The following is a 27,111-nucleotide window of genomic DNA, read 5'->3' as shown; positions in this document are numbered from 1 at the left end:
GCCACGTTGAAAGCCCATTGTAGAGGCGCTGCACTGGAAGGGCAGCAGCCTCTAGCATAGTCCCTGGATGACAGTGAATGAGTCCTGGCAGTGGACGCATGCCATATTCACGATCCACTCACAGAAAAGGGCGTCCCCAGCAGCAGTGACATTTTCCTCCACGTCCCCTCCACCCAATCCCATCGGCTGAAGGTCCCAGAGGGGGGTAGTGGCTGGAAGGCAAGCCTAAGAGAGAGTGGGTCCCACTGTGGGCAGTCTGAACCTGGGGAGATCCGCAGCAAATGTGTTGAGGAGGGGAGCTGAAGGACCCCACCTTAGAAGCAAAAATTGCAAATTTCTTTATGGAAAATAATATGTTTTCTAGCAAATAATTAAAAAAAAACTAATAAAGAGCTGTTACAGTTTCCTTAAAATGTTGGTTTCATTCACCTCTTCCATGCTTAAATCTTACCTATAACTTGAGCAAGCATGGCTTCCCCCTCGTCCCCCTCCTAGTTTTGATCCTGGGTACGCCCTTGCCTCTCTGATGTGTATTCAGTGACACAATACTTAGTAAGAGTGGAAGAAGTCAAAACTACTCAAAAACTCTCCAGACAGAAATATATTTTGACTACTACTTTCCTAAAACTTTCAGAAATAAGTTCATGCAGGGAGCATTAAAAATGGAAATGGTGATGCGAAGAAAGAAGATGCGTGCGTTAGGGTGGGCCGAAAAAAGGTTTTTTTTCCTGATCAAATTTGCCCTATGCGGGAAAGTTGCGAAATGATATAAGGATCTCGCACACAAATTTTTTTTCAAATCGGATAATATTAACCACTGCCGCCCGAGCTCTAAAGTTTAAAATTTTGCGAAAAATCAGGCTGATTTCAGAATCAAACGGCTATGAAGACGAATGTTATAAAAATATGGGATAATGGATAATATCAAAGAGTGGATACATGTTTATAGTTTATGAAAATGAAATTTGAAGTTTTTTTGACAAAATCTATGGTTAAAAAAATGTCTATGAATTAACAACAAAATTAGAGTATAGACCACCCGCACAACACATCTCATTTTTGCCTACATTTCTAAAACTCCATTTTGGGGGCTAAATTACAGGTAAAATAATATTTATTTCGATTGAATTTCATTTCTTATTAAATAAGTCATCATATGGTAGTAAATAATCCCACAAAAAGTAATAATAAGGTAAATTATTTGAATTTAACATCAATCATAATGACGAATAACGTACCTGTGGAGCTATTTTCAACAAGAAATTCAGCCAAGGCTGAGAAAAAACAGAACCTGAACACTAAGCATTTCTCTTAGTAGCTCTCTGCTAGTTTCGTAAAGAAACTACCCAGAACTCACCACGAGGAAGAGGCTACCATCGAGTTCCACCCGTGTCCCCCCAGCCAACCTTTCGAAGGACACGATTGTGAAAGCACATAAATTACTGAGAAAAATATTCTTTTCTATTATTATTATCCCTCTATTATGCACGATAATGCCCATCCATGCCTGCGTTCTATACTGCACACGGATTTTGATATTAACATTATCATTTGTACCGCCCTTTCAACTGCTTGTGTATGGCAGGGAAAAGTGTACTTCTAATACAGATCTTTCCGTAACAAGGTCTACCAAGTTTTTGTTTGCCATCCCAGCTACTATTGGTGGTTGATTTACCTCAATTGGTTCACAGTCAACCAAGTCCATATAATTTTGAGCATCGAAGTTTAGAAAGATTTTGTGCTTTCCCGGCGAATGGACTGATTGAAGAGTTCTCGGGATCGCCGCCGGGTCAGGAACTCCATATCTGCCGACGTTTCGATTTCCGACCGAGTCATCAAAGGTTAGCTTTGGAAAATTCGAATTTCCTCAATTCCTCCTGCTGAGTTTCTCTCGATTTCAATGTATTTGTGATGGCCATTGCACAAATTTGTCTGCGTTCATCGGCTAACATTGCAAGCGGAATATTCTCTGGGTGAGCAAAATTACATTTCCCTGAATCATAGAGTAGCGGCGTAATTTGATGTCTCTATTTATATATTTCATAAGAAGAATCATGTTCATAATATACTTCAGGACTTCTGTTCAATATTATCTCAATTTTATTGAAAACCGCATTGGAGCGTAAACTTCGATAACAAATTTTCCCAGGGTCATCAGTTCTTTTGACGGTTCTGAACGATAGTTCATTGCAATGAAGCAGGCAAACAAACCAATGCAAAGGTCTTCTTAGGGCCATTTCCATTCTCCTGATTACTCCGGCATGGCTTCCGGTGTTAACCTCAGTTCCATCGCACACAATTGCTTGGAGTCCATTGATAATGATCATTTCCTCCCCTAGAAAATTCGTTATGGAATCTTAGAGCTTTGCTGACACATGGGGTGACATGCCATAAGTAGCGTGAACCGGGCTCTTGAACGAGAGTTACATGCTCCTCACCTATTGTTTTTCACTTTGATTGACTATAAATGAAAGCAGAGTCTTTCCTCTCGTCGAAGTAAAGAGCTTGCAGTTTAACAGTTCCCACATTCCTCCTAAGAGACATGCGCAATCTTTCTCTTTCCCTTCTAACTTTGTTCTTGTCAAGAAAAAGTACATTGACTCCCTGAGTAACCAACCCGATATCTATTAGGTGCGCGGTATCGATTTGCTCATGACATGCAAGAATATCATTGGAAATGAATCCAAAATGAATTTGACTGTTTTTGAAGTACTGCAGTCATAATGATTACTTTGGTCACAACTCGTGCTTAAAAAGTGATCCAGGTCGCCTGTGGCATCAGAAATCCAATGCGATTTACGAAACGTTTACTATTCTATAATAATAATAATAATAATTTATTTCACCGATTGGCAATAGTACAATTGCATGGCTACGTCATAAAAAAGCTAATACTAATATCAAATAAAAATACAATGATGATGTGTCATCAAGATTTACAATTTGCATAGAAACAATAAAAATAATATTTCTAAATACATAAGAATTGATGAAATAAATAAGTACAATACAATAGTATGGACAAAATAAGATGTCACAACTAGCATCATGGAGATTATCATATTTACAAATTATCTTCCATATATTCGGAAATGCTGTAATAGCACTTTTTAGAGAGAAGAAGTTTCAGCTTGTTCTTAAATACATAAATTGAGGTGCAATCTTTTATTTCGTCAGGGATTTTGTTAAATACAGCAGAGGCTGAATGCCTGGGACCCTTTAAACAGAGGGAGCTGGAGTACTGCTGGTGGTGTATATGATTACTTGATCTTGTGTGGTGATGGTGGAAGGTGGCATTAGAAGGAAATTTATCAAGGTTTGCTTTAATAAAGTTGGCACATGTCAGGATATAGAGAGAAGGGAGTGTTAGGATTTTGATGCAGCAAAGAGGGGCTTGCCAGGGGTGCGGATAGGAACTTGATGCATAGTCTTAATTGCCTTTTTCTGAGCAGTTGAATTTCCTCAAAGCAATATTCCATAGGAAATATGAGCATGTACTTTGGCATATTAAACCATTTTCAGGATTTCAAATGACACAATAGGAGATAATTTCCTGATCATATAAGTACCCACAGAAATTTTATTGATTATGGCCTGAATATGAGGATACCAATCGAGGCCATCTGAGATTAGGAACCCCAGGAACTTTGTTGAAGTTACATTTGTGGAGTGATTAATATTATTAATATGAGGGAGAAGAACTCTCTTGTTAGAGCTTTTAATGAGGAATTGTATGAAGAGAGTTTTATCTTCATTAATAATGAGGTTGTTGTTTTTACACCACTGATGCATTTCCTTAATGGTCAAATTAGTGATGTCCACCAAATGTTGAGCACTTTTGGCTGTGACAATGGTGGAGGTGTCATCTGCATAAAGAATGGTTCTACCATGTGACAAGTGATTCGGAAGGTCATTAATAAAAAGTAAAAAAAGCAGTGGACCAAGGAGAGATCCTTGAGGTACACCTCTGGTTAGTTTCAAGGGACCAGATTTTATAGTTGAGGATCTATATGGATAACAAACAACTTGTTGTTTGTCACTTAAGTAGGACATAATCCATTTTAGGGCAGGACCAGTGATGCCAAGAGTGATGAGCTTGTTTTTTAGGATACTATGATCAATTAGGTCAAAGGCCTTAGTTAAGTCAAAGAAAATTCCTACAGTTAGGAGTTTGTCATTTAGGCCAAGTAAGATGTTATCAACTAGCTCAAAAGAGGCAGAGATAGTGGATTTGCCAGGTCTAAAGCCATGCTGGTTGTCACAGAGTGAGTTGCAAGATAGTAAATAGCCCAGCAGTCGTGTATAAAATAATTTTTCAAATAGCTTGGAGAAAACTGACAAAATAGATATTGGTCTGTAGTTATCAGCTTCACTACGAGAGCCTTTTTTGTGAACAGGGAGCACACGAGAACATTTTAGAGCTGATGGGAACTGACCTGAAGAGAAGGATGAGTTGACTATATCAGCCAAGGGCATAGAAATGAGATTGGAGGCAGTTTTTAAAACAGGCATAGGGATTTCATCAAGCCCAGCAGAAAATTTATTGTCGAAAGAATTTATTGTTTTTATAATCTCAGAGGAATCAGTTGGATAGAGAAACATTGCATGAAGTGAATGACTTTGGCTAGTGCTGGGTGATGGTATGTTAGCTGTAAGCTGAGAAGCAATATTGCAAAAATAAGTGTTGAACATGTCAGCAATACTCATAGGCTCTGTGGCATTGAAGCCATTGAATTTCATAGAGGTCGGGTGACTTTCCTGAGAGGAAGCTCTTGTCAGATTCCCAATGACATCCCACGTTGATTTTATTACATTACTAGAGTTCTTTATGTAATTATCTATTAGAGATTTTCTGGTAGCAGAGAGTAGGGTCTTGAATTCCTTTCTTGCTTTTAGATATGTTTGGTGTGAGGCTGGATCATTCAATTTCCTTTGAGAGTGAAGCGTACGAACATGATTGGACATAGCTATGAGCTCTGGAGAGTAAATTTTTAGAGTATTGTCTGTTTTCCTTTGCTTAGTCTTTCTGGGTGGAAATGCATAATTGAAGTACATTACAAAAACATTATAGAAAGCATTAAACTTACTATCACCATCAGAAGCATCATAAACATTATCCCAGGATTCCTGTGCCAGGTAGACTGAGAATTCAGTCTGTGAGTCATAATGAAAATGTCTTTTAGTTAAATATGTTGGGGAGGGTTTGCATGTGGCTTTACCAAAATCAATATATACATTAAGGCCTAAGTGATCTGAGAGGCCAGTATTAAGAGTCTTACACACCAGCTTGGATGTTGGAATGTCCGTAATGAAATAATCTAGAAGGGACTGACATTGTGGGGTTATTCTTGTGGGATCAGTGTTTACAACATGAAGACCAAAGGAGTTGAGTAGATTTAGGAAATCAGTTTTCATGCTTGAGTCTTTTAAGTAGTTGATGTTAAAGTCCCCAAATATTATTAAGCCATCAACGTTTCTGGCTAGAACAAACACAAGAACATCATTCATAACATGTAGAAAATCATTAAAATTTCCACAGGGTACCCTATATATATAGATAAAACGGCAAAAGTTTGGTGATTAACTTTCAGTAGACCAGCTAGGCATTCACACAATTTCTCTATAGAGTGATCAATATTTAAATCAATGATATGTACCTTAGGACGACAGTAGAGAGCAACACCACCACATCTGAATTGCTGTCGATAATAAGATGAAACTAGATGGAAACCTTCAATGGCATAAATGGATATTTCACTTTTACATAGCCAATGCTCAGCGAGAATTAGAACATCAGTACCTATTTCATTCAGTAGTAGTTCGAGCTCAAGGTTTTTATTTTTAAGACTCTGAATATTGACAAAAAGAAATTTTAAACCAGCATTTTTCACTTTTAAACCTATATCAAGACAACAGTCATTCTGGGAATTATGGTTTTCTAGTCAAGAGCAGTTTGTAGCAGTTTTATGGTTTAAGTTTCCAGAGTTTGATCTCAAAACCCTCTCATTGCTTGGGGGCTTTGATAGATACTCTAACACCAATAATTTTGTAGCAGTTGCTCTATTGTTAGCAGCCACCTCTACGGCTGATGCAGCCAACGGCTTCAACACATTCAGTGATTCCCAGCACGTCAATTGATGTGCTCAGCAGCTGGTCGGTTCGGTAGCCTACTTCTCCGCCTCCGTACGTACGTGACTGATACCCACTTCCAAGTCTTCCGATCGTGTGCATGGTCTTCAGACATGGCCTTCCCTCTTTCAAACCGTATGCGCCGTATGCAAATAGCAGTGTTTGAACGGAAGTTGTGGCCTGGAAACCTCCCATCTATTTTTCTTTCTTATTTTAACTTATTCGGATTTTGACGACTTTGAATGAAAATTGGGCCCGCATTGAATGTGTCAATATGGATAGTGGATACGAAGAGTCATTGTGTTAATGTGTGTGTTACTGACAGTTTGCTTATTCATCCTGCGTCTGCCACAGCCCATCATTGGTTACTTGTATTGGCTGCATTTTTTGTCCTGGAAATAACACCATGTTGAAGTTTTTTTAATGTATTATCTTATTTAATCAGGTCACTCAAATTGCACTAAGAAATCTATAGTCATGTTTATATGTTGATGATGAACAAAATTCATCTAATTATGTAGGTATTAAAGGAGTGCTAAGATTGTTCTCAATTAATAATTGTCGAATGACAATCATTTTGTAGGAAATTATGGTTGGGATCCTTGGGAATGTGGCGTGCGAAGAGGAAGTGAGGAGGCTAATTGGCTCTAACGCGGAACTCATCAAGATCATCATCAACCTATTGACTTTCACTGACAGCCCAACATTATTACAATTGGTGAGACTGTTGACTACTTGCATCTGGAATGTGGCCAAGGAAACGAAGGTTACCGTTGAAGAAGGTGGGGACAATGTGGCTGAAATTGACAGCTTGGAAGAAGGCGATTGCCTGTGGACAAGGTGCCTACGAGAGGAGAGTGAATTGGTCTGCCGCAGTATCAATTTCATTCTTGCCAGTTCCAGGAATGGTAAATGATCTCATTTTACTTTCAATCGCATGAACGGTTTACATGTGTATGGAAAGTCATTATGACACTAATTACGTATAAATGCGTGTAAGAGACGCATTTTGAGCATTGGAGCTTAAGAAAAAAAATTGCAAATTTTTTGTTATCTCATGCCATGGTTTTGCTGACGAATGCCTGGACTTTCGACAGTAATAAAAATTCCCACTTTCAATATTAAAAATTTAATTGGCATATTTCAGCTAAATTTACACGATATGTTTAGCGTTCAGAGATAAGCAGGTATTCTTTTGTAGTCTTAACCTTATGATGCTAACTAGGGATGGTTGGATCGGATACCTTGGATCCAAATATCCACTGATAATGCCCTCCACCTTATACTTCACATCCCTATTCGTTGAAGAAAGAAAATTGGAATGCAAAATTTAAAATCAATGCTTTTGTGAATGCAACATCCCATAAGAGGGAGTTGAGAGAGTTCCAATCCTCTCTTAGCATATGCCGTTGCACTGCGATGCTTGTCCCACTCATGAACAATTTTTTTTAAAAGCTCTCTAAGGAGAACTGCAATAGAATTTCTGCTGTGGAAAATTTAAGGCAAAACAGGACAGGCACACAACCTGAATCTTCCCAAGAGATTGAACAGTAAATATGACTTTATATATGGTTACTTGTATTGGCTGCATTTTTTGTCCTGGAAATAACACCATGTTGAAGTTTTTTTATGTATTATCTTATTTTTTATGGAAAGCCTACCACACTACCAATGCACCCCACTCCTTTCTTCTCTTGGGATGGGATCTTTTGTGAGGGTAAGAATGTTCCTGAGGTTGGATTTATCTTAAAATGCAACTTTAATCTTATCCTCTGGCACCTTTTTGTGAATCTTCGGCCCAATGTCCTTTAAATAAAGGATTATATGCCACTAGGCTGTGGATTCTTTGGGATCCATAAATTTCTTTCACTGCTTGTTTATTTTATTGTTTCCGGTGTAAACTATCAATTAGCTATTCGTTGTAGCTGTTATTTTTAGCAATTAGTTCAATTGTGTTTAATTCCTTATTGAAATTGGAAGGGGACATCGGAATAAGCAGTAACCTGGGGAACATGTTGTGAAAGGCTGATAACTTCTGAGATAGACAGTGTCATCAACTGGAGTAGATCAATTGGTCTGTGTAGGAGTTTTTAGGAGTGCCAAAGCCTTCTCCAGATCAATGATGAGTGTCATCGATGATGGCAAAAAAAATCTTAAATAATATAAATTTTTTTGCATAATGACTTACCTATTTAGATCATTTTTGATGAATGTAACACTTCTAAGCTTAAATGACGAAAAAAAAATTTTTGGATCACGGGGAAGTTAAAATTTTTACCTTAGTCTGAAAGTGTTTAGCTGTTGTTGTAGCAGCTGTTCTACTCCCCCATTCTTCTCGTGGCACTAGAGTCCAGTGTGGGCCTTCACCTGCTGCACAATTTGTCCGCATGCAGCTATTGGCAGTTTTCTCCCGCCAACCTCTCCCTCCCATCTTGCCCAGGTCACACTGCACTCGGTCCATCCATCTGCTCTTGGGTCTCCTTCCTTTGAATAGCCTCCCTTGAACCATCCGTTTTGCTATCTCATCTCCTGACATTCTCTCAACGTGTCCCATCCATCGTATCCTCTGTGCCTTGATGAACTTTACTATGTTCTTTCCTTCGATCAGTTGTTCTATTTCCTCATTATATCTTATCCTCCAAACAGTACACTGAGCCATATATTCTACGAAGGATATGTGTTTCGAAGGTTCTGAGTCTTTCTTCATCCGATGCTGTCATTGTCCAGGCCTCTGAGCAATATGTCAATGCCACTGGCCGCACTTATGTCATTTAAAGTTTCATTTACTGATTGATGTATTCATAAATAATTTTCAATTGACAGAGAAAGCCCTATTTCAATTCATTCACCTATGTATGCACCTCCTCAGGTTATTGTCACTACATACGTAGTTATTAATGCTCAATCCATGGTAAGTAAAGCTGCTTACACCAGCTGAAAGGTGTCACCATCAATTGTTAAGTCATGGGTCTCTCTTCGGTTCTGTACTGTTGACATCACCATGTATGTATGTACTTAGTTTTACTTATATTAATTTTAAGGCCTATTCTGTTGCATTCCCCTTTCAAAATCACATAATTTTTCTACAAGTCTACTAGTCTTCTTGCTGCAATCGAAGTATCATCCGCATATGCACAGATCTGACTTTAATTCTCAAATATCGTTCCTTTTCAAATCTATGGCTTCTACTACCTTGTGGAGAGCCAGGTTGAAGAGTACAGCTGAGTACAGCCCATCGCCTTTTCTAACTCCACTATTGAACTTAAACTCTGCACTCATCCTATTCTCAACTTTAACTCTTGCTCTTGTTCCTCTCAATGTGGTTCCCATTAACCTGATTAGTTTTGGTGAGATTTGGAGCCAGATCGGTGTTTCACGAGCTCCCTGCGGTTTATGCTATTGAATGCCTGTTGGAAGTCGATGAATAAAAAGTGTATGTCTAATTCATGCTCATAAAACTTTTCTATAATTTGTCTTAACGTAAAAACTTGGTCTGTTGTGCTCTTATTAGGCCGGAATCCACATTAGTATCTCCCTAGTATGCTTTCCCGGAATACTGCCTACCTCTTGCTTATCACTCCTGACAGGATCTTGTATGTTACATTCAGCAGCGTGATATGTACCTCTATAGTGTCCACACAAGAGCGTGTCTCCTTTTTTATGTATGGGGCATATTATACCTGTCTTCCATTTCTCTGGCATTACTTCATTCCGCCATATATTAGTGATTAGCTCATGAGATTTGATTAAAAGTTCTTCACCGCCACATTTTAGCAGTTGAGCTACGATGCTGTCTTCTCCTGGGGAGCGGTTATTCTTCATTCATTTTCCTGAGGGTTTCCTCCACCTCCTCTCTAGAGGGTTCATAGGCCATTTCCTCGTTATCCTCATTTGTTGCTTCTTGACCCTCTGAATCATCACTCTCTCTCACTCCCCTCTTCCTTGCTGAGGAGTTCCTGCAAGTGCTCAGCCCATCTCTCAATCATTTTCTTTCCTTCGTTTATAATATTTCCAGCCTTATCTGTACATCCCCCTAGTCTGGGAATGAATCCAGTTTTCATTTTATTTACTGCTATGAAGCATTGCCTCACTTCATTTTGTTCACACAGTTCCTCAATTTTTTCAGTATTTCTTTATAACATTTGTCTCTTTTTCTTTTTCATAATCTTGTCGCCCTTCCTTCTTAGCTCCTTGTATTCACTGCAGGTTTTTCTGGTTCTCCTCTTGATTCATCCTTTTCCAAGCAGTATTTTTCTCTTCCAAAGCCATCTTGCATTCCTCATCAAAGCAATCTTAGTTTCATGTCTTCCTTTCCTCTCCTAGCACCTCATCTGCTGTTTCTTTAATAGCTTGCTCGATTTCATTCCACTCATCCTCCACATCTACACACTCTTTGACCTTGGCCAAATTTCTCTTCATTTCATTTTGAAACAGGGTTACTTCCTTGCCTTTCAATGAATCTAGCCTCCAATTTTTCGTTTTCAGCATTTCTGACCTTTTTTGAGCGACTACCTTTTCCCGCACTGTGGCTTTAACTAGAGAGTGATCAAAGTCACAATTTGGCCCTCTGCAGCTGCGTGCATCTATTATTGATGATGAATGTCTGCCATTAGTCAGAACATGGCCTTTCTGCTTGACAATTCCTGAACCCGGGGCTGTCCATGTGCCCAAATGGATTCTTTTGTGTGGGAAACAGGTACTCTTAATTACCAAATTACCAAGTTATTTCTCGAGGCAAATTGTTGAAGGAGAACGCCACTTTCATTGCTAGTCTGATGTAGTGAGTACCTAGCGCCCCACATTCATGGATCTGCCCTACTTGTGCATTAAAGTCCCCAGCTATTATAATCCTATCATGATTTTGTGTCCTTAACAGAAGTCTCTCTAATCCATCATAGAAATGGTCTTTCTCAAGTTCATATTTGTCTTTCGTTGGGGCATGGGCTGATATTAGGGTAATGTTTCTAAATCTACCTTTAAATGAAATCAGACTTGTCTATGCACCCTTGTCCTTGCCACCTTACTTCCTGGATTGCTACCACATCAATTCTAAATTTATTTAATTCCTGGGCAATTTCTTTCATCCTACCAGGCTTTAACGTTGTCCTAACATTCCTAGTTGCACATATGATATCCTTATTCGTGTTCCTTTTTGATTTCCATTGTCGAGATCCATTGTTCCTGTCCAACTGAGGCTTTTGTGTTGTTTCCGAAACTTTGTCCAAGGTGAGGTTATCGGCCTCACGCCCAATCCCCACTACATTGGTGGAGGTTCTTGGATTTTCTGCCTGCCCTTTCCCTCCCTTGGCCAAATTGATCCGGTTTTAAGGCACCGGAAACTCACCTTTCATCATTCCATGGTCAGCGTTGCCCAGGGGGTGCGACTAGGACGCTGTGGTCTGGTTCGCTGGCAGAGCCTATAAGAAACAGGTGGCATTTCTCAGGCCTTTAATAAGACCTATGGCTTGGCAACGTCAACCTCACTGAGACCACATTACCAGCAGCCCCCCAACTGCCCCCATAATGACTGGAAAAATTAAACAGATCAAATCAAAATGTTTATTTCAAAAGCTTAAAAAACAAAGTTTCAAAAAATTAGTGAATTTCTAAAAGCCGCATGCCTACAACCACGAGGCCTCAGATGCATTACAACCGAGGCAGTAGTGATGTCTCCCCCACAAAACAACGACCTATATAGACTAAGGGTGCTTGGCCATTTGCTGTGAATGCGAGCTGATGCAGTTAATTGATCCATTTGATGAGCAGTTTTAACTGTTTAGGCCAGACAGGTATTTCTGTTCTTTATGTATTTTCATTGCTGTCGAAACCACAACTTTAACTCCTGCCATGTTATTCACGGTTTATTTAGTTTCTATTGTTAAAAAAAACTAGTGCTGTTTGGAGAAATGTACTGCTGAATTTGAATTGATGGCATCTGGTGGTTAGCTGAAAATGTGCAAGAATCTTGGCCGGCGTAATTAACACCTTGAGAATAGCAATGCTTTGCTGAAACTTAGATTGATCTGTTAAATTTAGAGTGGGATGTGACGCGATTGTGATTTTGGATTGTCCATGCCGTCTTCACCTGAACTGTGGTCGTTGCAGCGGAGCTGCTCACTGCCACTCTGGGACTGCTTGAGTCGCTGTTCAACTTGACCTGGTACAGCGGTGATCACTTCTGTAAGCAGTTCTCGACGGTCGAGTGCATCCAAGCGCTGATGGAGGCACTCAAGGAGGTGACGTCGCACGCAGGAGATGAGTCCGACAGCCAAGCAAACCTGCGCAGGGTAGAGGCGGCTTGTGCTCACTGGATCACTGTGGTGCACCGCATGACTTACCATCACCAGGGAAGAAATGCGTTGAGTAAGTAGGCCAGGTGATGCTGCTCTGAAGTCTGCATTATAATTAATTATCACTACTTTATGCATTAAAACTCAATTGAAGACATATGAGCAAGAACCAGATGCATAATAATAATAATAATGTCGTCTTTATTTCACAAGCGAATTTATGACTAGATAGTCCTCTCTTACTATTAACTTGTTTGACAATCACAAACATCCATGCCCTGGATGGTGGTCAAGCCACCCAGGCGGGATTCGAACCCGCGACCTCTAGGTTAGCAGTCGGGGACTTTACCCCGGTGCCACCGACAAACCAAAGGTGAAGTTTGGAGAAAAAAATTATGGTTGTTCCTCTCAAGACGATAGAATGTATGTTTTCAAAAATATCTGCTGAATTTATTTGGAACTTATTGTTGAAAAAAAATAATGTCTGGTGCTGGTAATGGGGAGGAGGGGCTTATTGTGTCTGTGGAAATCTCATTTTTTCCTAAATTATAAGGGTCTTCCACTCAGGTCTTCAATTGTCAGCAAGAAAACCTGGTGAAATTTTTGCATCACAACTACTATTAATAGCTATGCCTACCTATTGTGCAGAATATAGACTTGCATACTAAGAATGTACAATAAATTATTGAGATCATCACAATCCTGATGATTGAAAGCAGTTGAGTCAAAGTTTTGTAAGTCAGTGAAGTGTACAAAGTTTGTGCCTTTTTGTCTTCCCTTTAACTGGGGATGATGAGTCGGGATTCTGCTAAATAAAGGTGGTGCTGTTCGGCCGTGACAGGCGATGACACCGTACGGTCGAAGAGCGATTGATGCCACTCCACAACCAGACTTTTGTTGTGTAAATGAAATAAGGGCACAGTTTTGGTTCCCCAGGTTCCGCTTGCACCGCCTTGGTACTCTGAGAGGCGATCGATCGAGTGAAGGATGTTTCGACGATTTTGGCAAGATAAACGAAATATGTCCTTTTCACAACAAATTTAACGAAAAAAAATATAGAGACAAAACAGAAATAACCCTTTACAACATACACGGCGTCACCTTTAGACAAAAAAAATAATCAACCCTTCAAAACACATGGCATCACCTTAAAATAGAAAATAATTGAAATGGGATAGCAGATGGGATTGGGGGCAAGGCGCATGACATCGCCTCAAATGAATGCCCGTGATTAACACACTTTCGGAAATAGAGAATTTCTCTTAAAGTTCATTGTCTCTTGTCTTCTATTTCTGAGGATTTAATGACCAAGGAAGGACAAGACACCGAGGTAAGTTATGAGAGTTCGCCATCCAAAAGAATATGTAGGGAGTCAATGATAATTGAAATGTGGGAACCTTCGGAATAGTGATGGTCACTGTGCGAGTGAGTCAGCTCAAATGTGCGACTCAGCAGATAGAGCTGTAAGGCGAGAGAGTCTTATTTGGTGAGTCGCGACTCCCTCCCCTCCGCAGTCCGCACACGGCTCCCTCCCCTCCGCAGTACGCACACGGCTCCCTCGGCGAACACTGTGCTGGTTGGAGTCGTATGCGGTGGGAGTCAGACTCAAAGGGCACACGACTCCTTTTGCGCACACTGTGCACTGGAATTGTGTGAGGCGAAGTCAGAATCCCGGCGCTCACGACTCCCTCATCGCACAATGTGCAGGTTGGAGTCGTGTGCGGACTGTGGTGGTATTCGGGCTCTATGTGCACCCGACTCCTTCCACAAACATTTTCTGTGCTAGGCTCATCGCACGTTTGGCGGATCAAAGGGAGCACACGGCACTATTTGCGGGTAGCCCACTGCTCACCTTTTCACGCTGCTTGAAAGATTATCCCGATCCATTTTCTGGGTAATACTCTAAATAATCTTATCATAATTCTCTCTCATGCATATTACATGCATCGTGGAAGAAAAATGGTGGAAGATGCTCATGTAAAAGTTTTCGGAAACGGCAAATTTATGAAAATAATACGAGACAAAAGTGAAAATTTGTTCTAACACCAACAACTAAGATTAATTGAGGAAATTCATTATGAATTGTTAACATGATCATGTAGTTTTGGAGAGAATATTTTGTTGCAACAGAATTATTTGAAATTGTCATCTCTAAGCTCGGGAGACAAATTATATTGCCCATATTCCATGAAAGATATTACGTATCTGCAGAAATGGTAAGCTATATCTCCTGTTAAGCATTACTAGACAAAAATCAGTAAGAAAAATTTTAAATTTTCGAATACACTACGTTTAAAATTAAGTTGCATACCCATGGGTTCATTCAGCGGTGTTGCTGGTCGCTGGCCCGATGGCGAATCCCGACTTCCCACCCCGACCTTTTACTCCTTTGATGCTACACCTCTGGGTTCGTTTACATCAAAAGGTTAGTATAATTGTACCAATTAATTTTACTATCAAGACATGTGTGGCAAATAAAGCACAAAGTATTGGACCATCACAATTGCCACTGTAAAGTGAGATTGAAATCCTAGTGCCTTCAATACAAATTTAAAATACGTAGAGTCAATTATGAAAATGACAATGTATGATAGTTGCCATAGCGAAAAGATACCTAATGACAGCGCAAAAGAAACAGTTGGAGGGGGGAGGAAGCCTGACGTCTGCATGTTTCGCTCCCAATCGCTGAACCCCAACTGCTTCTCGCACCCTCGCTTAGCATTAAAAGTGATACAATGTTGTCACAAGGAAATGAGCCATCGGAATTATCCCTTCCTATTCCTTTTTCTCCCATCTTCTTACTTTGTCCTTTGCAAAGGCTATTTGCTTGTCTTAGGCCTTGGGCGCTTTCTTTTCCGACCTCAGTGTAGTCTCATGTGCAAGATCGGCCTGACACCTTCCCATTGGCTTCGACGAAAACTGAAATTTTATTGCCTTTAGAAGCTGATTTTATAATCGGGTACGGTCCAACTCGACGATTGTAATTTGGGTTATTGTTAACACCTCATTTCAAGATATGGCACCTTGAGTAAAACAGAAAACTAGCAGAGTTAGGGAGTACTTCAAAGACGATCTGGACAAGCGAAGTGCAATTTTTGTTCAAAGATTTTATCCCACAAAGGTGGAAGTAATTTCAATTTAACAAGATATTTGCGTATGCTGCACCCCACAGTTTTACTTCGGCTGGGTAAGTATTTAATACGGACGTTAATAACATAATTGTTTTTTATTACAAGGATAGTTAGCATAATTGATAGCAACTTATAAAAAGTAGAATTTTACTACCTCTGATGCTAATCAATTCCAAATGAATATTCAATGCAGATTCCAATGTGGTGCATCAAGATGGAGCAAGTACGTCAACGTCAACAGAGGGCAACCGTCTCCAAAATTTAGAAGAAAGAAACATGGTTGGTGAGATGAGTGATCCAGAGTACGGGCATGCTGAGCACCGCCCAAGTGTACTAACAACATTGTCGGAGTTTGTTAAGAAACCGTTGACCCCCCAAAAAAATCAGGACTTAAATTTTACCCCAGTGGAAACATTGGTGAAAAACTATCTGCCTTTCCAATTAGTGGAGAGTGTTTATTTTAAAAACTTTGTGAAAAAATTGAACAGCTCCTATTGCTTACCAAGAAGGAAGAAAATTTCTAATGATCTAATCCCCCATCTATTTAATATGACGAAGGAAAGAGTTAAAAAACAGTTAAGGAATGGACGGTACTTTAGTATCACCACAGATGGTTGGACTTCCGAGGCAAACCAAAATTTCTTCTCCGTGACTGTGCACTTTATTGATGAAGAATTTGAACTGAAAAGTAATTTACTAGAGTGTTTCCCTTTTTCTGAGAGGCATACGGATGAAAATCTGGCAGAAGAGTTGAAAAGAGTTGTCCATGAATGGGATATAGAAAAAAATATTGTTGCGGTAATCAGTGACAATGCTGCAAATATTGTTGCTGCCATTAAATTAGCTGGATGGAGAAACTATCCCTGCTTTGCCCACAACATTAATCTAATTGTTCAGCAGGGGCTTGAAGAAATTCAAGATTTACTTAGCAAGGTGAAGTCCACAGTGGAATTATTCAAAAGAAGCCCCCAAGCTGCAGAAAAATTGAAGAAAATGCAAATGCAGATGCAGCAGCCTACTTTAAAAGTGAAACAAAGCGTGAAAACAAGATGGAATTCCACCTACGACATGCTAGAGAGGATGCTGAAAATAAAAGTCGGTAATGTCTCTGATTGCTATAGAGTATCCGGATGTTGTAAACATCTCAGGCAGTGAAATGACTTTAATTTCCCATTGTTGTCAAATTTTAAAACCTTTCAAAGAGGTTACAGAGGAAATGAGCTGTGAAAAGCAGGTTACAAATTTCTAAAGTTATTCTTCTCAACCATTATTTAATGAACTGGTGTAGTGAGTGGACAAAGAAAGAAGGCATATCCAGAAGAGTCACGTCACCTGCGAAAAGATTAGCAGAGGGACTGGATAAAAGATTCAAGTCTGTGGAAGAAAATCCACTATTAGCCGAGGCGACATTCTTGGATCCTAGATTTAAACATTACGGATTCACCAAAACAAACGATTTTGAAAAGTGCAAGGAGAGAGTAATAACTGAGGTTGCAAGTCAAATGAAAGAGAAGGAGGTTCTGACCACCACTAGCCCGCAAGCAGCTGCTAATAAAGGAATTATTGTGGGAACATCTGATATTTGGAAAGATTTTGACGAATGTGTGGCAGGAGTAGTGCAAAAGCCAAATTCTCGAGCAAGCAGCATTGTGGAAGTGAACAATTACCTTAGTGAGCCTCTTCTGAATAGGACTGCTAACTCTTTGAAATGGTGGAGTGAACATAAATCAGAGTACCCCGAATTATGTAATATGGCAAAAAAGGTGCTTGGTGTCGTTGGTAGCTCAGTTCCTAGCGAAAGAATATTTTCTAAAGCTGGACAAATTATTACTGAGAGACGAAATAAACTTTCTGGGAAGAAAGTTTCCCAGATTTTGTTTCTTAATGCAAACGTGATTAATTTTAAATAAATATTTCATATAATGATGAAGGAAATTTTGCATTTTAAATGTTCGCTCAACCCCCCCCCTATACACCTTCCCCTCCCTTTCTCATGACCCATCATTCCCCCTCCCCCAAACCGAGAAACACCTTGTTGAGTCGCACTGTGCGAGCGGCACTCTGAAGTGCGCTGTGAGCGGTGCAGCAGCTCACCAAAAAGAGTCGTTTATGCCATCACTACTTCGGAACATTCGAAGGATGTTGTTGATGGAATGAGAATTCTTACAACTTTTTTTTTTTGTTGAGCGGGAATGGATCGTGCAGGAACCTTGGGTTTTGAAAGGCGGGTCAGTGAGGCGATGATATCAGCTCTCAAATATTGCCCGGCACACCACTGTTTGCAGAGTTCTGCTTGCTGTTCACTTGGCCGCGTTCTCGTGCCTTGGCTTCCTGATTCCACTATGACGGCGGGCTCCCTGCTGCGAACCTCTCGACCACAACTGTGGTCTCTCCCTCAATCCTCCTAAATTTCCACCTTTTTTTTTCTCTTCGCTTTACCTCGGGAAGAGCCTTATATAGGTATAAGGGCCTCCAGAATGCATCACTCTCTATGTCGTCTGCATTTTTGGCATTCACTTGTTTTTTTTTACTGGTCATTTCAACCGCAGACGGCAAACTTCACTACATTGGTATCACAACACATTATAAAATAAAAATACACTGTGACTTTACATGGAAATAGACTTAATATTCTGATCAAAGAACAGAAAAAAATGAAGCAATTAAAAAAAAAAAACCTGCGCATTGCGGGTTGCCTACCCCAAAAACTGCTTTCGGGGGTACGATATAAGGTCATTTTCTCGATAATGAAAAGCAATAGAGCTGACATATTTGGTCTGAAATATCAAGGAAAGTCCAATGTTATACCCCACTGGAAAAAATGAGTGCTTGCTAAAACCAAATAAAAATTATTTACACTTTTAACGTTTTTCATTAAAAATTTCGAAATTTCAAGACAAAATGGCTAGCAGAAGATATTAATTGATTGTGAAAAAAAATCATATCTGTAATACCCAGCCGGGTACGTAGCTTTTGCTGGGTATTACGATTTGCTCCTAAAATATATTTATATGTATTGTAGCAATTGACTATCGACCTTGTCCATGCCATTCTTACATACAACCTTCTCCATGAAAAAACAAAATTTCGATTTTTTTCTCTCTTACTTCCTTTCCCATGCCAAGGCTTCAATTGTAAACAGGGTCATTATTTAAAATGGTCTTAAATAATTATAGACTTTTCACAGATTCTGCATTTCTGAATACAGTGGAAGCCCGGTTTAGAGAGTACGGCATTTAACAAAAATCGCATTTTAGTAAGTGATAATCTTTGTACTGCTAAACGGCCTATGTTTTACATGTAAAATAAATCGGATTTAGTGAGGTCAAAAAGATAATTCCACTGTGTATGCTCTGTATCACGACAGATATTTCTCGAGGGCGACGCATTGCTGAGCGAGCATTAACAATTATGTTTTGTATTATCTGTTTATTAAACTAAAAATATAAGATGTGCGTTCAATCTACAACACGTAAAGCGAGTTATGTCCAAGCATTTACATGATTTATGGTCTTGAATTCACTCTGCGGACTCCCATTTTATGTTTTTCTTTTGTTATGCCAAGTTATCAGTGGGAAGGGAATGGGAGGAAGATGACAGTGGGAGAGGGAGTTAGTTCCCTCCTCCATCCTCTTTGGCTGCTTTTCCCACTATAATAGAATAATAGACTACGTCTTAAACATGGGAACTTACTTATGGAAAGCTAGAGTAAAGTTACCTGTCATTGCATGCCATCGGGCAATGTATATTTTCATTTATGCATAGGAATTTCGTTCAATCAAGACATCGTTAGCTATTGCCATGTAGGAAAATCGCAATTATTACCTAGATGGTAAAATAAAAATCAACCTTAGGTTACCGAGTGAGGAGTCTGCACCGTCAAATGATCAACTGTAAAAAAAATTGTAAAAGCAGAATTACTGTGCTGATAGCAGACATCCTCTTCTAGGCAAGAGTTGTCTGATGACAGCCCGAGAGGAGGGGCGGAGAATCATGGGCCAGCAAGGATTGCAGCCAATCACTGCCCCCAAAATGCACCTCACACCCACGCCTTGTCATGCAACAGTTGTCACATGCATATGAAGCAAAGAAACAAGCTTGAAAAACCAAAACAAGACTCTCCTTTGAATCACCAAAACAAGGGATTCCTTCTTTGGGTCCTTCACGCTCTTGTCGTCATCCCTTCTGGCTCCTTTCTTCAGGGAAGCATTTTGTTTACAAGTAACGTGGGCATTTCCCTTTCTTGCCTGATAACCTTACCCCTTCTCCGAACTAGGCCCTTGTGGCTGTCCTCAGACAATTCTTGGTGGCCGGACTATATAGAGGGGTGGACTCAATGCACCTGATCCGTTGAGCATGATCCAAGGCAGAGGGCTGATTTATGGGGCCTCAGCATTCAGCAGAGGAGAGCGATTGAAAAACTTGTACCATCCCATGGACTGGATGCGCCCAATCACACGACAACGGAGAGTTAGGGTGTGGGTAAGGGGTGGAGTTTACTTGCTTGGAGGGGCGGAGTGTACTCAGTTTCAGGGGCGTAGTAGTATCAGGTGGTTTGCGCAAATGCATCATGTTGGGAAACATAAATATTTGGGCCTTAATAACAAAATTAAAATTATAGACAAGTGCAAAATTAGCTGGACTTAAAAGACTGTTATAGCAAGGCGGTTTGGTGTCTCTTCATTTACGTGGTACACGGTAATAAAGAAAGATAAAATTCGTGCAGTAGTGAAATTGCTAGGAACACTTAGCAGCCAAAAACATTTGCGGCATGGGACCGCAAATGGAATGTGCACTATTCAAGTGGTTTTGTCAAAATAGGTCTGCAGGACTGCCCATAAATGGTGTGATATTAAAGAAGAAAGTGGTTTACAGTTCCATTAGGGAGAAATATCTTCGACCACCGAATCATGCCATATTTCAGTGAACCTTTCGGCCAATTTTCTCAACTGACTGATGTACTGATGAAGCATTCAAAAACTCAACACAACTGGTATTGTCGGCATGATGTATTTGCAAAATTACAAAAAATGTTGATAGTCAACTAGATTGTACACATATTGTCAGTAATGATAATAATAATAATAAGATCAGGATGGAGTATGCAACTTCTGGTCCTCAATATGGTCGGCCCCAACAGAAAGCAATTCCAGTGCAAGCTGAATTGAAAACGAAGAAAACTTACTCCTCAATTTAGTTGAAATGCAGTTCACTAAAATCTTAACCGAGGACTTTAAAATAGTTTCAAGAAAGAAATCCACATAATTGGAAATCACCAGGTCCTGATGGAATTCAAAACTTCTGGTATAAAAAGTTTAAGTCTCTACATGGAGCCAGAGCGAAATGTTTTACTGATATTATAAATAATCCAACAAACCTCCCTGAATTCTTCACCACATGGATAACATACATGACGCCTAAAACAATGAATACGGAAGATCCTACACAATATCGACCCATAACATGCCTAACTGCTATATATAAAATATTCACATCTTGTATCACAAATAAAATCTATAGCCATATTGACCGGAATAACATACTTGAAGAAGAGCAAAAAGGATGCGGGAAGTTTCATATGGGTTGCAAGGAGCTATTGACATTCGATTCTGTAATACTACAACAATCACGCAAAAATAACAGAAACCTTCATGTTGCTTATATTGACTACCGTAAGGTGTTTGACAGTGTCCCACATAATTGGCTGTTATAAGTTCTGACTACTTACAAAATCCACGGCACCATCATTAAATTTTTAGAGGCAATTATGGCAAAGTGGAAAACAGCCCTAATGGTCAATAAATCGGGTAAAGGCTTTACAACACCAACCATTGACATACAACGGGGTTTATTCCAAGGAGACTCATTGAGTCCACTCTGGTTTTTCCTGGCATTGAACCCATTATCAAATGCCCTCAATAGCACTAAATATGGATACTAAATAAAAAAAATAGTACAAACACCAGTTTTACTTTGTCTCACCTTGTATATAAATGGACGATATTAAAATCTATGCCTCAAATGAAATGCAGCTCAAGTACCTTTTGGATGTCACAAGTAGGTTCTCCACTGATATAAACACGTGATTCGGATTTGATAAATGCAGATTGCTTCACATAGAAAAAGGGAAAATCAAGCATCGTAACTTCAATCTATGGAAGCAAATGAGAACTACAAATCCCTTGGATTCCTGCAAGCAAAATCAATATAACATAAACAGATCAAGAAGGAATTAATGACTGAATTCAATAAAATACTAACATCTATTCTTAAAACAGAATTAAATGCACGAAATACAATCAAAGCCATCAATACTTTTGCCTGTGTTGGTACCTGTGTTGACGTATACATTTGGAGTGGTTAACTGGACCAAAACCGAAATAGCAGGCATAGAAAGATCAATACGTACATCATTCAAAAAATTTAATTTACATCACCCAAAGGCTGCAATGGAGAGACTAATGCTATCCCGCTATAAGGGAGGTAGGGGGTTAATTGATATACAGCAGCTCCTCAAAAATCAAATTCATGGACTAAAACATTTCTTTTACGATAAATCAAACAGTTCGATGCTGCACAAATCAGTAGTATATGCCAACAATAAATTAACACCATTAAATCTATAAAAAATGGCACGACCAATGGAACAACCAACACAAGAGCCGTTCTAGAAAGGTAGAACTATGGGCCCAGAAGGAATTAGTTGGACGACACATCAATGACCTCAATCAACCATAAAATCTCATCAAACAAATGGTTGTCATTTGGTGAACTTTATGGAGAAACCCAAGGGTTCATGCTTGCAATACAAGACCAGGTTACCCGCGCTAAAAATTATGCAAAGTACATCATGGGTGATAGAAGCATAACAGATGACAAATGTAGAAGATTTTTTCAAGTGCCTGAAAGAATCCTACACATTATATCTGGCTGTAAGATGTTAGCTGATACAGAATATTTAAGTATTTAAGTAGACATAATCAAGTTACAAAAATCATGCACCAAAAACTGGCCTACCAACACAAGTTAATAGATACCAAGACCCCATACTATGAGTACTACCCCGAAACAGTGCTTGAAAACAGCGAATTTAAAATTTACTACAATTTGCCTATCCAAACAGATAAAACTATAGTTAATAATATACCAGATATAATGTTGACAAGAAATATAGAACTTATTATATAGTTGATATTGCTGTGCTACTGTTGCGTAACATCGAAAATACAATAGCCGGAAAAATAAATATGTACCAAGAATTGGCAATAGAAATAAAAATAATATGGAACAGCTCCAATTTTCTTCTCAGCTACCAGTATCATCCCAAAACATATACGAAATAGTTTCAAAATACTCAACCTCCATCCGAATACATACATCAAATTGCAAAAGGTTGTAATAATTTCAACCTGTCATATCTCTTTTGCTGCATACTAAGATCTTGGTTTTCTACGTGCTTATTTTCAGAGTAGATATCAATTGAAAATAAGCACGAAGAAAACCAAGATCTTAGTATGCAGCAGAAGAGAAGAAGTCAAGACCAACATTAAAATAGGGAGGCAGAAACTGATAGAGGTGGATGAATTCTGTTATTTGGGAAGCAAGATAACTACTGACGGGAGAAGCAAGAAAGAAATTATCAGCAGAATAGCCCAGGCGAAGAGAGCATTCCACCAAAAGAGAGACCTGCTTACAGCGGGAAACTTAAATATAGAAGTAAAGAAACAATTTATAAGAACCTACATCTGGAGTATGCTCCTATACGGAAGTGAGGCATGGACAATGACCGCAGCGGAGAAAGCAAGGATAGAGGCCTTTGAAATGTGGTGCTACAGAAGAATGATGAAAATCAAATGGATCGACCGAGTTAGTAACGAGGAAGTCCTAAGAAGGGTAGGAGAGAAGAGAAGCCTCATGAAAACCTTAATAAGAAGACGGAACAACCTTATAGGCCACATCTTGAGACATGATGGCCTGATGAAGACAATCGTCGAAGGACAGGTGGAAGGCAAGAATGGAAAAGGAAGACCCCGAACAAAATATATGGAACAAGTAAAGAGAGATGTGAAAGAGAAGAAATACGTAGGAGTGAAAAGATTAGCTGATAGGAGAACTGAGTGGAGAGCTGTGTCAAACCAATCCTAGGATTGTTGACCAGTGATGATGATTATATCACGAGAAAATTTCTCAACGCAATTCAACAGTTCAGAGTTACCTTGGTGAAAACCCGTGCTCTTTACACTAAAACAACTCAGTGAAAACTGAAGAAAATTAAAGGATAATAATAATAATAATATTTTTATTCATTGTGATGAATGGAGTATGCCATATTAGGTGTCGTCAAATGCAAAGTCATATATGTAATATGTACAAAGTCAAAATAATATAGATAGCAAATATTGGTGATATTGTAATTGAAGCTGTAAGTCAGATTACTTTGGTCTCCAGCTGTTATTACCCATACAGCATTGTATTTAAGCCTACAGTTTATAATTCTAATAGAGGAGCCAGAACGCCGAGCAGGAGAAAAATGTAAATACATATTTGAATATTACTAACTATTATAACTTACCACTAAATTTTATTTTTGGATTAGTAACTTAGATGGTTTCAGATATAAAAATTAAAGTTTTGAGAAAAGTTATTTAACATATTTTTAAATATTTAAACACAATAATATTACAACACAGTAGTTAAGGTAATAAACTGATATGTTAAAAATGAATTTTTAACATATCAATTTGTATATATATATTTTGCCTCATAGTATTAGCTTTAAAATAACCCAGTCAGCACAAAAGATAAATTACCCCATATTACCCTTATTTACATATCTGTAAATTTAAGTGGTAAAATTTGGGTAATTTGGTGGTAAAACTTGGGTAAAATCCGTACTTTTTCATGGCAAAACTTCCCGATGCAACATCGGAGCCATCTGTGGAGCTTTAAAAGAAACATGACGTCACCCCCTCTATCGGTTCTATTGTGAACTAACAGCACATATCTGTTGTAGGCATTCATATGCACGATAAATGAACAAAATCGACATTGATATTGAAGAATAGCTGTTTATTGATTGATGAAAAATACGACATTTATATTGGGTAATAACCACTTGGTGAAAGAGAAATAATAGCAAAAATAAAACCTACATTCATGAGGACGTACGGACTCGATGAAAGAGGAATGGCCGAAATAAATAACAAATATGTTTTAAGAGGAATTGCCGATTTGATTTCTTTTAAAATAGAAACAATGTTAAACTTGGAACTAATTTTCTTCCGTTGAGCACTTGGCGACATCAGATTCCACACTGAACTCCTCAAGGCATGATTACAAGGAAACAAAGTCGCTCAAACCTGAATCCTAATAACTGCTCTTCCAAACCTTTTTCACCTGAATTTTTCAATGAAATCTTTAAGAGCGCTATACTTTAGCAGAGGTTGAGAGAACCAAATTACAGTTATAAAGGTCATTAAAAAGTATTGTCTCACCATGGCGTCATAACAAAAAGTGATGTAACTCTCTGGTTAAATTTTCCACTGAATTCAATTTTACTATTTGCAGCATTATAGCAGGTAACTTAGTACATACTTCCTTTAGTTTACTTCATGTTCCAGGAATGGTAAGAAATTATAATTGCCAGGCACGTTGCTTTGGAGTTTGCAGCCGTATTCATGTTCTTCCTTCATTGTTTATTTGTCCAGTCGTAGCCAACGTTACAGTCCAATATTCGCAAATCACAGTTGAGGATCCAAAATAGCCAACCGTCAAGATGTGAATTCGACCTTTCATAAAATGATTTTAGCAAAAATAATTATCCAATGAAAATTAGTACTCTTCTCTTTGTATCTATGAAAATAATCAGATAATTTTTAAGTACTTGAATATTTGTAAATGACCACAGCCTTTCATCAATAGCGTGTATAATGTGAAATTATTTTCGAAATGAAATCGATAAATAATTTGAAAAATATCACTACAGTGTCGCTGTGGATATATTGAACTTTATTTTTATACTTTAAACTTTTCTCAACCTCATACAATAAATTAAATGCCTCACGGTATATTTTTTATACTTATCACTGTTGGCAATTCTGCACGGGAGTAATTATGCGGTAAAGAAAGGGTAAATGCTACTTGGGTAAATTTTCCCCAAATTACCAAAATAATTTCCTTCTAAATTATCTTTTGTGCTGGCTGGGCAGCCATTAATGATGGCCCAACGTCAATGTGATGGGAAACAAGAAGGAATCGCATGATTCAAGACACTTTTTTTGGCAAAAATGTGAAAAATTCAAATTCTCAAAAGATTTTTTTACTGCAAAACTGTCATTGGGTATTAGGGTTGAGGTGGATATATACCCATACATATGTTTCATTAAAATCTGGCACCCTAACATTTGGACAAACATTCAATGAATTGAGGTGGAATAACCCACCTCTCTCCCTAGTGATGACTACAAATATTAATCCTGTTAAAGTCAAGGTGTTTGGATATCATATTTATTTAGTAAGTTCACTGTATGATATCACAGTGATATCAGTTAATTTCCTATCCCATCTAATCTTAACTGTAGGGCATTAGTGAAGCCTGATTTTGTGAGAGAAATTAGAACAGGCAAATTTTATCATCCATTCTAAATTTTTTTGCTATCAAAGCAAAACATTTAAGGACCTCTCCATTAAACTTGGGGACATGAGGTCACTGTCATCACTAGGTCATTGCTTGGTGATGTCTTTGTTGGACACCATTTGTTGGGAGGACAATGTGTCTACTCGCAGGGGAACATGCGGAGGCTGTGTGTGACCTTGTGGGCCGGTTGTGGCCGCAGCCATCGGAGGGCAGCACGGTGCACACAACCCTGGCCACAGAGCTTCTGGAAGCGCTGTCCCAACAAGGAGAGCCGGAGGATGGTGGGGGTGGGTGCAGTCCTGCAGGGTGATGTGCCTCAGTCTCGAGACATTGTGGTGACACAGCCGAGGACATTCATTCTTGTACTTACATCACTAACCTCAATAAATTTCTAATAACTCTCTGTGTCACGATTCTCATTGCATGTGTACCCCATTCTCCATTCTGAAGGATAGCCATTACATGAATGCATATGTGCCTACTTTCCATTGGACATCTTCAGGTTGGAAGTGATTATTGCTGGGATTTGGCTGTCGTTCATAAGTGGTGCTGTTCTCTGATTGGTCCATTAGTTTTCTCAAGTTGGTGTTGTCTTTTCCATGGCAGGTTTCATCCTAAGTGGTCGTTTCTGTGCAGTCTTCCAGTAACAATGGTTATCCATTCTGATGATTGAAGTTTTGTGGCTGTTTGTGCAAATATCTCAATGGCTTCTCTATGGGAGCTCCCAGATTCTATGTCAATTGCACTTGAGTGTACGTTTTTCCCAGGTGCTGCTGGTGCATGCTCCGTGGCTGTGAAATTGTTTGCTTTCCATGGCTCTCCCTCTCTCTATGTTCTTTGTCCCAAGCATACCTTGCCACAGCTGCATGGCATGCAATCTTTGGGTATCCACTGTGTATCACTCATATTTCGGCCATGTTTGAAA

At 39.0% G+C, this 27,111-nt stretch overlaps 1 protein-coding gene across 1 annotated transcript in view; it reads left to right on the top strand.

Annotated features, from left to right (window-relative positions):
* Nucleotides 1-26,591, top strand: part of LOC124162880 (protein saal1) — a 29,968-nt gene extending 3,377 nt beyond the window's left edge. Inside the window, exons 3-5 of the mRNA XM_046539573.1 lie at nt 6,713-7,037; nt 12,235-12,492; nt 26,336-26,591. Coding sequence (XP_046395529.1) covers nt 6,713-7,037; nt 12,235-12,492; nt 26,336-26,496 — 744 coding nt within the window. The 3' untranslated portion in view covers nt 26,497-26,591. The remainder of the gene's footprint in view (nt 1-6,712; nt 7,038-12,234; nt 12,493-26,335) is intronic.
* Nucleotides 26,592-27,111: the final 520 nt, after the last annotated feature.

The sequence above is a fragment of the Ischnura elegans genome, chromosome 7 (assembly GCF_921293095.1).
Source record: "Ischnura elegans chromosome 7, ioIscEleg1.1, whole genome shotgun sequence".
Classification (NCBI taxonomy): domain Eukaryota; kingdom Metazoa; phylum Arthropoda; class Insecta; order Odonata; family Coenagrionidae; genus Ischnura; species Ischnura elegans.
Note: the sequence above shows the minus strand (reverse complement) of the source record. Positions and strands in the feature narration are given on the sequence as shown.